Below are 14353 nucleotides of genomic sequence, written 5' to 3' on the forward strand. Positions count from 1 at the left end.
ATATTAAAGACACGCTCATCCTTGACCCAGAAAAGGACTGGATTTCGTGACCGAAACCATCATTGGCTGTTGACAGCGATACGTTGGTATTTCACGGATCGAATTGGTTTTGCATATATTCTTTTCGGAACTTTCCGAAGTTCTCCTTCTTTTTCATCGATCTCTTAAATATAGATGACACGGCGACAGGCATAAAATTTGTCGAACATCACAACTTTTTCGTAGCAATTAATATTAACAATAAATAGCATCATTGCGATATACGTAATTAATGTAACGGATTACGAGTTATATTCACGAGATCAAGGACATCTTCGTTCGGTTTAAGCATCAATCTTCATTAAATTTTCGAATACTCGCGTGTTTTTTTATGCATGTAATTATATCCTTTATTGCAAGCATACGTCGAGCGAGAATGTGAGATAATATACGAGCGTCCTTGTTTTACTTCTGTTACCGCCAAACTTATTCAATGACGCAGGTATTTCGACCGGACGTTCCCTTTGGGATTATTTAACGGACAAAGTGTATAACGGCACCTTTACAAAAGAATTTAAAGGAGAGACATTATCATTTTCGGGTATTGTAATGGTACCACGACGATTTATATTGGTGGCGACGAGCGCAAACAATCGTAACCGTGAGTACCGTCGTGACTTTCAATGAATAAAACAACGATTAGGGAAATTGTATTTTAATTGTCTATGTAAAACGTGTAATAATAATTCTTTAAAGCTATTTGTAATAAAAGCTCGAGCTCGAGAATAGTTAATATCATGATACTGTGCTTTGTATGACATTTATAGACCGATTACACGAGGTTTAATGAACGGTATGATTAATAGATGGGTTTATCTCATCATTCAACTGAATGATTATCGCTCCGAGCCATGCTATGTTTATTTCCGTAATAATTACCTCCGCGGACTTGCCTCATCATAAAGCAAAGCATAACATCATTTCTTCTAAATGATCTAAACGCGCAGAAAATGTCTCACAATCTCGCATTTTGGTAAAACAATTTTAGATTTCTTTTAAAAAAGCAGACACACGAGTATCTGAAAATTTAATGAAGATTGATGCTCAAACCGGACGAAGATGTCCTTGATCTTGTGAATATAACTCGTAACCCGTTACATTAACCACAGTTCCTTTTCTTTCGCAGTTCTTTTTTTTAATTCCTGTAAGAGAGAGAGAAATACGATTTAATATCGTTATTATAATAGATACAAACAACTATATTACTTATTTATGATTTCTTTTTGTACATGTTGCGTGCAACAGTTTTTTGTTTCGTTTTAGAAACAATCTTTTCTTCCGTAAATTAATTTCCATTGCCAATTAATGCTTGCATAAAAATATGATGAAAACAAATATTCGCGCATTTATTACACTTTAACCGTTTTCTCTTCCTCTCTCACAGAAAATATTTTAACCTACACATGACATTATAATACCGTAAGATATAAAATTTGACAATATCGCAAAGCTCTATCACTTCACAAATTTACGTGCGCATAAATAATTTTTCCGAATGCTACAATATCGCACCATAAATTTTTATTTGCGTAATTCTTCCTTGTAGAATATTCAAATTATCTCAACGATAAAAGAAGCTGAAGGCTTCGCAGCGATAAACAAAATGAGAACGAGGTGTTAAGAACGGAAGTATACCTAACATATTGTATTTAATTCGAGATTTCGAAAATATCAACATTGTACACACAAACTATTTTAGATTTATGGTATTTTATTTTAGATCGTTGAAGTTCTTGATCAATTTAGACCCTTTTATAAAATCTAAATAATCAGCTTTAATCTAATAAAAATTATGGTGCAATCACGCGAAGAGAGATACAATCTAAATTCGAACCTTTGAAACGGCATTCCGAGAAATCAGGCATTTTCCGAAATTCATTAACTCCTTATCACGAAGTGATGAAGGACGATAAAAGAAACTTGATTGAAAAACAGAAATATGCGGATGCGCACATTGAATTCACGGATAACGCGCGGAATTACCGTTGCTTTTCAGACGACAATGTATTTATTCGCGTCTATAATGCATTTTTTAACGTTTTTGTCGTGTAAATTTTCTTGGCGATGATATTACTCGGTGGCCCGATGGGAGAATCTTTTAACGGTACATCGGCATAATACCCGTGCTGACTCGTCAATAAACAAATGCATAGCGGTGTGCAAATTAGTTGGGAGGTATGGCCTGCTTTTGGGGATTCCCATAAAAATAAGAGTAAGAAGCGTTGCTTCAGGATTCTTTTTTCGAAGAACCGTCAAGCATTATCCGCATGTAATGCTATATTATATTCATTATTATTATCATCATTATGTATATTATATTTATTTTCTATTATTATCTCGGCGATTACAATCAAAGGTATAAAAAAATCTTGCGATATTACGAAGGAAAATAACAAGATTTTAAAGAGAATTAAATTATTATTCCAAGAATAGTTTAATGATCTATGTTACTGAACCACTTTCATTTAACTTTAATATTTACATCTTTAAACAAAAACCTATATAAACCAAATAATTTTTTCAAAATAAGTTATATTTTTATAAAAATAATAATCGTATTTCTTATCGAGTTGAATATTTTCGAGAATTAAAATCTGTACTTTCAACATTTCTAAGCATATATTATTCGGCAACGTGCTGTTTACGTGTATCTTGCGCACGAATGCAGCCGCAGGGTTCACATGAAGCGTGTACGCCAATGGCAATAAGGAAATTCATATAATTCCCGAATCCGATTTCGGTCACGTGGGCGCGGATTTTACGGTCGAAACACAGTTAACCGTCGAGTTCGACCACTTCTGGTGCCGACACACAATATATGTGTAAGGCGTCCTACGATTTCTCGGAAAAGATGATTCTTTTCAACATATAAGGTCCTTTAAAATCTAGCAAATTAAATTTTAAAGATGCCTGAATCTAGGCTAACAGAATCTTTAATTTACGATTCCTAATTCCACATCGACATAGTCCACGTCGAATGTTAAAAATCTACTGGAAGTGTTACAAAAAAATTTGAACAAAACAGACGATGGACCGTAGGCGTCGTCTTAATCTGGAACGCGATTGTCAGTCATTAAATAGATATTTAAAATGGAAGGGAAGATTCAATCGGATGGGAGACCGCCGCGCCGGATGTAAATCGTCGCGTGGACCGCAAAAGTCAGCTGTAGGCTGTAGGTCGAAGTCCTTGGCTCAGGAGTCACTCACCGTGAAGATATTTCTCTCGTCCTCTTAATGACGACGCTCGCGCAACATCGTTGATCTTGAACTTGATCTTTCATCGCTTGTCCGTCGCAATTAAACAAAATCGATCATTAGATGTGACAGGATCGTTATCAGGCATCGCGTACTAGCTTCCTGGAAAATAGTAAGCGCGAACGTTAATTAATTCTCCAACTTAAAATCGATATAGGATAGATATCAATGATAATTATGGATTCGTGAAGATTAAAGAAATGCAAATATAAGAATACGATACTTCAAATTTACGGTGCTTTGTATTATTGAATGAGAAATTTAGAGATTAAATCGGATAATTGTATGATTGTGTGAATTTATAATTAATTGAATTATACAAATATACTGTGGCTATCGATATTTATAATCGCCAGGAAAGAGTGAATTATTGCGGTATGTATTTATTTCTTTTTATGTAAATAAGTTAATATAATAAATCATTAATACGATACGATACAGCGTATCGTATTAATAATTAATATCCATCGCCGTAATTTTTTCTAATTTAATCGTTGAATAATTCAAGATGATACAACGAGTAAAAAACGTATCGAGATATTCTATCGGGATATTCCTTCTAGGCATAATTTTTTACAGTTATCTACATGTTTTGTGTAATATATGTATCTTATTCGGTATATCAATACAAATAAAAAATAACATATTTTGAATATGGCGACGGAAATAATTCGTAGAAATATCCTTCCTAAAGTTATTTCAAACAAGATAGAGCGTGTAAATATTTTTCTGACCCACTACGCGTCTCGTATTTAAATCAAAATATTTAATAAACCTACGGAGATAAATATTAATGTCGGCTACTCGAAATAATATACATACGTTTACGTAACGCGAATTACGAGGCGGTCTTGACAGACAGGAGGCGAGGCGTGTATCGAATTAAGATTTCCGAAAGATCGTCAGAGGGGCTGACGAGATCGAGCGAGAAGATGGTCATCAGTGAGTCACGAAAGTATACAGAATGATGGATGGACATGCGACGAGGGTGAAGAACTCTCGAGCGTGAACCCAAGCGAGTTTCTTGTTTACGAAAAGAAGTACCAAGTCGCGGAAAGGTTCGGAGATCCGGGTCCGATGATCGAGGCTTGATAAAACGTTACGAACGTTTATCTTGCCCTTTTTTTTCGCACAGCGCACGGGCGCCGCTGTTAAGGAGCCAGTTGTTCCGTTACGAATACTTACAGCCGAAATTCCGCTGCAATGACGCGACCGTAAGCGCAGCTCTTTTCCTCTTCCTTCGACTCCGGGTGGGACCGATGAAGAAACGGGTATTAATTCGGCAATCAAGATAAAGAGAACACATCCGGATTCCTTAACAGATAAAGAATGGAGCAGTTTAAGGAGAAATGTTTCAGACAAAAATATTCCCTAAGAGAAAAATAGAATGCAATCTTTTAGAATACGTCATCTTAGAAACGTTAAACTCACTTTATTGATAATATTAATCATTAATGATATTGTATAATCTACTTTAAATTGATTCACGGTACAATTAAATAAGAAGCTATATACATGAAATACCAGACTTGCGATAATAAATACTAACCGGATGAGAGCCGATGTAATGAGTTCATCGCGAAAAAAGTGGCAATGACGAGAAGAAGTGATTTGTTATAAGAGTATTTTTAAACTTCTATTTTTCCCCCCCTCTATTTCCTCTCTTTCTTCATGTCTGACAGTGCCGTTGTCTTTGATTTTACGTAATTTCTCAACTGCGAAGCACAATATTCATTTGTATGAAATAAAACGTTACTTCCGCTGACTGACAATCGGCGGATATGATTGCCTCGCTATTAGCGACGGTCAAGCTATACGTTTATCTCTGTATTTTTTTTCTTTTAACAAGTCGATAAATTGTAGGGAAGTGTGAACAAATTTAAGATGATTAAATATCTTTAGAAGATAATTTGTTTTTCATTAATCTTAGTGTGTGTGTTAATTCTACTTATATACACGTATGATTTTTTATAATACTAGTTATGAGATAAATTAAACGCCATAAAACTTTTATTTAAAATATTTTTTATACAGCACGATTCCAAGGATGTTCCATTGACATCAAATTATACTGCTTTGAAAGTAAGTACATGCAAAGAAATACGAATCTTTTATTTATGATTGTTCTACACATCCAAAGTCAATTGAAATCGATAAGGGACAGTTTCGATATTCTTCTTGTAAGAGAAAGATAGTTCTAATAAATTTGATTTTAAGAATGCAGATAAGTAAGGAAAAATACGAGAATTTGGAATTTTGTCTACAGTCGGACAAATAGTAATCTACGTTGTACATACATCTATCAAGAATATGAGAAACTGACGCTGCTTCTTTTTCTTGTGCTAAATAAAATTCTTATATTTTAATTTATAATACACCGAAAGGAAAACTTTAGGCTCTTATGTTCTTTCAATATTCTCATAAAAGAATGCAATCATTTTCAAATAATTCTACATCATCTTTTCATATATGTACATCTTAAGTTAATATTATTTTGCAAGATAAATAGTGCAAATTAGAAATATTAAGAAATGTGTAAAATTATAGATATAAAGTAAAAATAATATAAAATATACAAGTCTGATATAATAATGCTAATATATAAAATAAAAATATTAAAACAAATATATTAAAAATATATTAAAAATATTAAAACAAATATACTTAAGTAAAATTTGGATATTATATGTAATAAAATAATTTTACGTATTTATAAAATATTCATTAAACTAACTATCAAATTATAACATTATTATATTTTCATATACCATTATAGTTAAAATGTACTGTGAAAAATTATATAAATTAAATGATATATTAATTATTATATCATGATCAAAAAATTTGTATCGATAGTTGATAATAACGATATTCTACAATTACCTCCAAAGCCAAGCGATAATCATGAAAATTTGCCCAGAATATAGTCTTTAATAATATCTTTATATATTCAATCTCTAATTTATATACTTATATCGAATCTTTTTTTTCAAGTTATCTTTTTATTTCATGTCATACTACCTTTAATCTCATTTCTCAGAGGAAGATTATCAAGTGTCGGTTCGAATACTCAATGTTTAACTTATTCGTTATCTTATATCAAACGCAACAAAAGAAATTAAACAATATAGTTTATAATTATTTAATTTTGCACGCGCAAAACGTTAACTTTTATTTATTTATTTTTTAGCATCTCTTTGAATTACTAGATTTGATGCCAAATATGCAAATATAAGTTAATTAAAAAAGATTTTATTTATACAAAAAATAATAAAGCCAAAAGTAAAAAATTAATTTCGTTAAAATTTATCAAATTATTCCACGAATTTTTATAATTTTATACTCAGCGTAGGTATCAAATATTACGCGGTTTTCTTTTTATGTTCTATAGATTTCTAACGCATGTTATAACGTCCTACCATAACACTGTGTTCCATTTTATATAAACTGTAAAAATATTATTTGTAATACAAATGTATTTTAATACGACATGTGTATTAATAATTCTACACAGCTCTTCTCTTTTTTGCACCTGTATCCCTGTATGACGTACGTAATGCAGGAACGACAAGGACATTCATTAAAACTAAATAAAATCATTATATAAGATAAAGAAGTAAAATATGAATAATAAAAACGCAAGAAAAGATATAAGAATTAGAGGAACTTGTTTTTTTTCTAATAGCATTGTTCCTTGGAAAAAAATACTTATTACTAATCCATTAATTTTTACGTGACACAATTTTTGACAAAATACACACACACAAATGACTTATGAATTCTACATTTGCTAAACATTACAGATAACAAATTGCTGTAATTGGTTGTGGAAACAGGCAAGGACGTTTTCATGGGCAATTCCGGTATATCTATTAAACTCAACACTAAATTACGATGTGGGAATCAGAGCGAATCGCAAAGTGTATGTATATTTCTAACGTCCGAAACAATATGAAAATATATTGAATGTTATTATTTAAATGTATATATTCAGATACGTTATCTAGAAATCTTTGTGTACACATATATATTGTATCTATATAATATACTGTCAAATAATATTTTTATTTTAACGCTTATATTATTAATTTTTCTTTAAATTTTAATGCTACATTTGTAATAAATTAAAATAGCAAAATTCTTTCAATTTCATCTTTCGAAAGATGCTCCGCGGAAAATATATCAAGTTTTTCAAGCATGCGCTCTCTGCTAGTCTTATAAACTGAGAAAACGGATATTACTTAAACGTTGCATTGTACTTGTATATTGCGTCTATCAGAATGTGTTTTGATATGCCCTATCTGTTCAAGTACGCATACATCGTCCTCGTGAATTACGTGCATTACATTTCCAGTACATCATTTACACGCCACGAATTTAAATGACAAGTTTGAACTGGAACCGATAGACAACGAGAAATTCTTCGTGCAGAAATACTTCATTCCATCTTCACGCACATATATATCACTTAATGTTATTCGCATACTTCTTTTTATGTCATAAAAAAAACTTTTTTCCCGATTGTCTATGTCACACGGGTATTCAAGCAATAAAAAATTCGCGGAAATGTTTTGCTCTATCCGTGTATATTGTCAATTCAATTAGTCAATCGACATTGATTCTTGGGTGGGTCTTGGCCTGTTCTAAAAATAGATCTTTTATAAACAATTCGTAACAATAGTTGTTCCACATGATGTGGTCGTCGGCCACATGCACCTCCAATTTGAAGGTCCAGGGAGCCGCTTTTCACGGATTACGAATTTCAAATCTGTATGTGGAATTGAATCAAAGATTATCAATTATGTATCTTTAAGACATCCCACTTCTTTACTCAAAAAGTAAAAATTTACACATTTATAGTTTTGGCATAAGAGAGATGTTATAAGAGTAATTCTCTCTCTCGGAGCGTGTTTAAATATCTTTATAATAAAATTGTCACGTACATCTATTATTTTGAATAAAAATTTGTAAGCTGTCAGACACCAATGCCGAATGTAAAAATATCGAAATTTGAGATTAGAAATTAGTTTCTCGGAGAAAGAGCACGCCAATTGCAAGAGCTATTATTTCGCGAAATACATAAACACCTGTTATAGCTACTTGTTACGCGTATATTTGTTATCGAGAGCAACGAACGTGATACATTAAAGGACACATGATCAAAGGACAATATAGTCGCCTTGAGATCTACTGCCGGAGAATCCAAAAGCCTCGTTAGACACGGTATGAAAAGACCGTGAAAAAAGACCCTCCCCCATTTGTCGAACAAATTGGCGATCTGAGACCGCCGATCTCCGGCGATGATGTCACACGAAGGAAGGAGTAAACGCATGCGTTAACACGTGAATGCCGTGTGGACCGCGAAGAGGCGAAGAGGTGCGCACAGTTGAACAAGAGTGTGAAAAAACGATTGTATAAGTAACTGGTGCGGCGATCAGAAGGCAATCGTAATATGTGAATTAACGAGACGGTGCAGCGTGAGGGAATTCTCATTAAAAAAATCCACGTTGCATTCGCGATCGATCGATCGAAAAAAAAATGTCCGTTGATTTTACTCTTAAAGGACGGCGGTACCTTTTCGCATTCTTTTTCGAAAAAGTGGCCGCTGATAAGGAAAATAATGTAAGTTCTTACGTAGTAATTGTGTGTCATTATGCTGTAAAATATGTATTGCGAACTTTTGTGTAATTATGATAAGCTATTCGTATCACGTTCTGGGAATGTTATTCTCGCAGTAAGTATATTCGTATGAATACGCGAAGAGTAAGGTATTAATTCTAAAAGTTGAATTTTTTTTGTTGAGTTACAAGCCTGTAGTGTGTTTAATACACGAGACGTTAAAGACGGGAGAATGAAACGCGGTGATTTCCCGCAAACAATTAGCGGAAGACAAACACGATGTTACGTGAGTCTTAATTGTTGTCAGATGATATGTGTCGGTTAACGCTTGCGTACAAATTTGCGAATTGGATATTCTTTCTATCTGGAACTATAAGTAAAATATCGTGAAACATATTTAATGTTTTATATTACAAGAATAATTTACAAAACATAACAATGTGTTGTAAATTTTAATTTATTCAGTGAAATTGAACTTTCACTTATAATTCGTCTAATTAAACAATCCCAGGTAAATAAAATATAAAAATCTAATTAATAAAGAGTTTTAAGCATGCAAACTTCAATTATTTTTTAAAAAAAGAAGAATGATTCAACGAAAAATTTGAAAAAACAATTTAACAAATTTCTTCCAAAGCTTTACTCTTATTGTGTTAAAAGTGTGAAAAGCACAAAAATATATATTGTGTTTTTTTAGAAATGGATAAGAATCTGAAACGAATCAAAACGTTTCTAAGATATGTAAAACTTATAAAAATTTACTTATTTATTTATATTACCTATCGCCTTTCCAGATCTCTTACCGCGACCCTTATTGCGACGTTTAAAGGGACAATAGTACAATCGGTGAATAACAATGGCCATAACTAATTTCCAAAGAATGATTAAGGATAGAATTCCCATTTTGAAATGGATGCCGCAGTATAAACTAAAAGATGCATTGGGTGATCTTGTTGCAGGGCTCACCGTAGGGCTGACGTTGATACCTCAAGTACGTAAAACGCGGTATACGTTCGTTCGATTGCCTGACGCTATTCGATCGCTATTCAGTCAGTAATTAAAAAAAAAAACGTAATAATCGCAATTACAGGCGATAGCTTACGCAGGTTTAGCGGGCTTGGATCCGCAATACGGGCTTTACAGCGCGTTTGCGGGAAGTTTCGTGTATATCTTCTTCGGCACGTGTCGAGAAGTCAACATTGGTCCGACAGCATTGTTATCTCTACTGACTTGGACATACGCGAGGTACGTCAAAGCTTCTCGTAAAACTAATAAAATAGCAGAGTAAGTTACTTAAATTTGCAAACTTTTGCACATGACAAATTCCACATATCAATTCGCGCTTCTTTCGTTTAAAGCCCAGAAACTTTTTCACTGTTTAAAGAGACGTATAGTTTTTCAGAGTTTTAAATGTCGTTTGTTACACACATTTTCTTTTAATATACAAAATTTAAATTTTATAGCACTGGTTAGAAACCAATTAATTTTAGAATCATTGACCGGAAGCTGTAAATCTCGCTTGTATTGAGCCACGTTATTTGTGCGCATGATTGACATAACAATGTTCTCGCTTGACATTTCATCCGGTCGCGCGGAATGAAAGAGTATGCTAATCGAGCGAGATCGCTTGAACCGTAACATAATTGAATTGTTAAAAGACATTTTTCATAAGTCGCCTCTCGAGAAAAAAGTCGTCGTTTGCCGTCTCAAGGCTGTATAACATAAAAATCAATTTACCGAGCCTGATGATTTCTTTTTCCAGTGGAATTCCCGAGTACGCGGCCTTGCTTTGCTTTCTGTCCGGATGCATCACGATATTACTTGGCATCCTACGCCTAGGGTTTCTGATCGAATTCATATCGATACCGGTGGTGTCCGGGTTCACGTCAGCCGCGAGCGTCATCATCGCTTGCAGTCAAATAAAGAGTCTGCTGGGTCTGAATATTCACGGCGAGAGCTTCGTTGAGATTTGGGCGGGTCTGGTACAACACGTCGCCGACACGAAAATACCAGATTTGATTTTATCATGCTGCTGCATCCTAACTTTACTGGGTCTGAAGGTGAACCGATTGAACTGTACACAGAAAAAAAGAAGTGTCAAATTAAAATTTATATATTCGTATACACGCAACAATCTATATCTATAATCTTCTTCTAAGAATTTCAACTTCTTTTTCTTAGTTGAACTATATGAAACTTTAACTGTATAAATAACGTCATTCAAGCAGGCTTTCTTCAAAGAAAATGCTTGAATGAAGTCATTTATATATTAGTTAAACGAAGTTTTATATATGTAGTTCAACCAAGAAAAAAAAAGTTGAAATTCTTATTAGATCATAGATTGTTGCGTATATACGAGTATGTAAATCTTAATCGTTTTTTTTTTGTAGCATTTGAAAGACAGAGAGGTTGCTGGTACCAAGCTGAAAAAGTTCCTCTGGACGATCGGTACAGCTAGGAACGCTCTCGTGGTCGTCCTTTGTGCAGTTGCATCTTATATTTTCGAAACGCACGGTGGGGCACCGTACATTCTCACGGGTCATATCGACGCCGGTCTCCCGATCGTCGAGCCACCTCCGTTTTCGAGAACAGTTGGAAACCAGACTGAAACATTCATCGATATGGCGAAGAAGTTCAAGTTTGGCATCTTGGTCATACCGTTCATCTCTATTATCGGAAACGTCGCCATCGCGAAAGCTTTTTGTACAAGTCGTTTTTAACAACATATCGTATTATATTAAGTCATTCCATAAACAATTTTATTTCTTTGTGTTTGGTAGATAAAATATCGAATAAGTAAATTTTAATGGATCATATACGCGACGCATGGCATCCCATACCAAGTTATTGTGTAAGAATATACCTGAATATTTTTTTCATCATTTAAAGCACATGGCATGCCGTTGGACGCCACGCAGGAAATGCTGACTCTCGGATTGTGTAATCTGGTCGGTTCGTTCTTTCAGTCGATGCCCGTTACAGGATCCTTTTCGAGAAGCGCAGTGAATAACGCTTCTGGTGTTAGAACGCCGTTGGGTGGAATCTACACAGGTATAAATTTCACTGATTGATTAAATGACACACATTCTCGTGTACAACATTGACTAAGTTTACACGTCCACCATTAATCGGGTATAGTAACATCTGCAGTTATAACTACCGACGTAATATGTCGTATAAACATTAGTTAATCCGGTTTTATAACACCAGTTGTTATATTACGTCGGCAGTTATAACTACTACAGATGTTACTAAACCCGATTAATAATAGACGTGTAAACTTTAGTCGATTAAACGTCTGTGATAAATTGAGCGTTATCTTTTATGAGGAGAATAACGCACAAATCTCTTCAAAGAGAAAAAGAAAAAAATATTAACAACAAATAATTTCAGGTATTCTAGTCATACTATCGCTAAGTTTGCTGACTCCGTATTTTTATTACATCCCAAAAGCGACATTAAGCTCTGTCATAATTAGCGCGGTGATATTCATGGTAGAAATTGGTATGATACTTCCAATCTGGAAGTGCAATAGTGAGTATAATATAATCAAAATAATTCTATTCTTTTAATAAATATTAATCATTTTTATATAAAACGCGATAGAAATGATGATAAAATAGTAACAAATACATATACATATACAAATACATATACAAAACTACAATTTTCTATTTATTCGTTTATGAAAAAAAATCACAAACTTGCCTACTATTGAGGGGATATCCCCTTAATTAAAAGTTCATGCTAACAAAATTAATGAATAAAATATAGTTTTTCTTTATAGAACGTGATTTAATACCGGCGTTCGTCACGTTCCTCGCTTGTCTCTTCGTCGGAGTCGAATTGGGAATTTTGATAGGTACGCTACTCGATCTGGCTATATTGGTATACCTCAATGCGCGGCCGACAATAAATATCGAGCACAGAAACGTAAGGAAACGAAACTGATGCTTTCGAATTTAGAGATATTCTTACTCTTAGGAAACGATTCTTTCAGGAACTATACAGGATGAAAAATCTTCTTTTCGCAGATCTCGACAATCGATTATTTCTTAGTCCGTCCCAGTGCTGGAATTTTGTTCCCCGCGGTAGATCATCTGAGAATGTATCTGACGAAAAATCCCGGGATGAATGTCGTATTGGATTGCGAGCACATCGACAGAATAGACTTCACTGCCGCACAGGTTTCAAAACCGCTAATTTACCTATACATAAATGCAAAATTGTTAATTAGAATATGATTAATCATGTAACACAAAGAACGTTAAAAATTGATCGATAAACATACCTGCTTTTAAGATGTTAATATTGATATTATATTATTTTTAGAGTATCAGTATGATGATAAAGGACTTCAGGAAAAACAATTGCCAATTAATAATGCTGCGAGCGAATTGTGCTATTTTAACGAGTATACAATCGCTATCCGACAAGCAAATCTTGATGGCGAGAGACGAAGTCGATTTAATCGCAATTTTAGGAGGACCCAAAGGCATGACACACGATCTCGCGATCGTCTCTAAAACGAATGAACGGGCCTCTACATGGCTGTGATACGCATATCTTGAATATTTTCCTTATAAATGTAATAAATGAATATGTTAACCGCGTAAGAGCTCGTGTGTATTTATCTTTTTGTTGTATATTGGTTGCCACCAATATACACACAAGAGATGTCGAATGTTAGAATTTTCGTCTCGAAATAAGCCTGCCATGCTATCACACGAAATGTAGGACAAATTTGTTGTGTATATATATATATAAAATAAATTAATGTGTATACATATCTTACACATAAACATGTACATATAAAATTTTTCATATTTCTTATATGTGCAATGTTCCGTCAAGCATACATAATGAAACTTTTATATGTTAAACTGACCTGCCTTTGTTAATCGTAAGTGTTAATAGTGAAGTTAAAAGACATAATAAATAAATGTTTTAAATATGTCTGTTATTTTTTTTTCTTCTCAATAAATGTAAAGCAGATTCGATTAAATATTTTTATAAACACTTCGGTGCATTGCCAGATTCTTCATCTTGATGAACTTTGAACTTATAAATTGATTGTGCAGGAAGGAATCATGTTTTAAAAATAACTTTAAAAAATTAGAAATTTATTAAGGAATTAACGATGTAATGTAAATTAATCAATATAGAAATATCAAAATGTATTGTATTTATTTCATAAAACCAGTCCAGAAAAAATAAACTATATCATCTCTATCAACAATACAATTTGAACACAAAAATAAGATAGAAAAATTAAGGTACATGTAGAATTATATAGTTTTCTGAAACATTTTATCTTAAAATTATAAGAAATCAAACATGAGAAAATCTTACATGCTAAATATATGTTAACATTTCTCGCAATCGATATGTTTCGAACAAACTTTTACATACCTCGCGATTCGTAACTGAACTCATCTGT

At 33.3% G+C, this 14353-nt stretch overlaps 2 protein-coding genes across 6 annotated transcripts in view; one reads left to right on the forward strand and one right to left on the reverse strand.

Moving 5' to 3' along the window:
• LOC139814728 (uncharacterized) overlaps positions 1 to 10782 on the reverse strand; it is a 35816-nt gene extending 25034 nt beyond the window's left edge. Inside the window, 3 exon segments of the mRNA XM_071781197.1 lie at positions 3247 to 3396; positions 4480 to 4608; positions 10651 to 10782. The gene's annotated coding sequence lies outside the window, so the exon portion shown is untranslated.
• LOC139814729 (sodium-independent sulfate anion transporter) lies at positions 8081 to 14093 on the forward strand. 5 transcript variants are annotated; one of them, XM_071781198.1, is made up of 10 exons: positions 8081 to 8916; positions 9708 to 9904; positions 10004 to 10158; positions 10676 to 10973; positions 11304 to 11616; positions 11803 to 11964; positions 12307 to 12447; positions 12701 to 12846; positions 12914 to 13100; positions 13246 to 14093. In XM_071781198.1, the coding sequence occupies exons 2-10, from the start codon at positions 9770 to 9772 to the stop codon at positions 13437 to 13439; spliced, it is 1731 nt and encodes a 576-aa protein (XP_071637299.1). In that variant the 5' UTR covers positions 8081 to 8916; positions 9708 to 9769; the 3' UTR covers positions 13440 to 14093. The 5 variants fall into 5 exon arrangements, with proteins under 5 accessions (XP_071637299.1, XP_071637302.1, XP_071637301.1 ...); XM_071781201.1 differs by having other exon boundaries at positions 8085 to 8916; positions 12948 to 13100; XM_071781200.1 differs by lacking the exon at positions 8081 to 8916 and adding an exon at positions 9071 to 9199.
• The last annotated feature ends 260 nt before the right edge of the window (positions 14094 to 14353 follow it).

The sequence above is a fragment of the Temnothorax longispinosus genome, chromosome 6 (assembly GCF_030848805.1).
Source record: "Temnothorax longispinosus isolate EJ_2023e chromosome 6, Tlon_JGU_v1, whole genome shotgun sequence".
Classification (NCBI taxonomy): domain Eukaryota; kingdom Metazoa; phylum Arthropoda; class Insecta; order Hymenoptera; family Formicidae; genus Temnothorax; species Temnothorax longispinosus.

Excerpts from the sequence above, each read along its gene's own strand:
- LOC139814729 (XM_071781198.1), top strand. The coding sequence starts at position 9,770 with ATGGCCATAACTAATTTCCAAAGAATGATTAAGGATAGAATTCCCATT. Across the intron at positions 10,159-10,675 it reads CTGACTTGGACATACGCGAG|TGGAATTCCCGAGTACGCGG; the intron begins GTACGTCAAAGC and ends TTCTTTTTCCAG. Across the intron at positions 11,617-11,802 it reads CGCCATCGCGAAAGCTTTTT|CACATGGCATGCCGTTGGAC; the intron begins GTACAAGTCGTT and ends CATCATTTAAAG.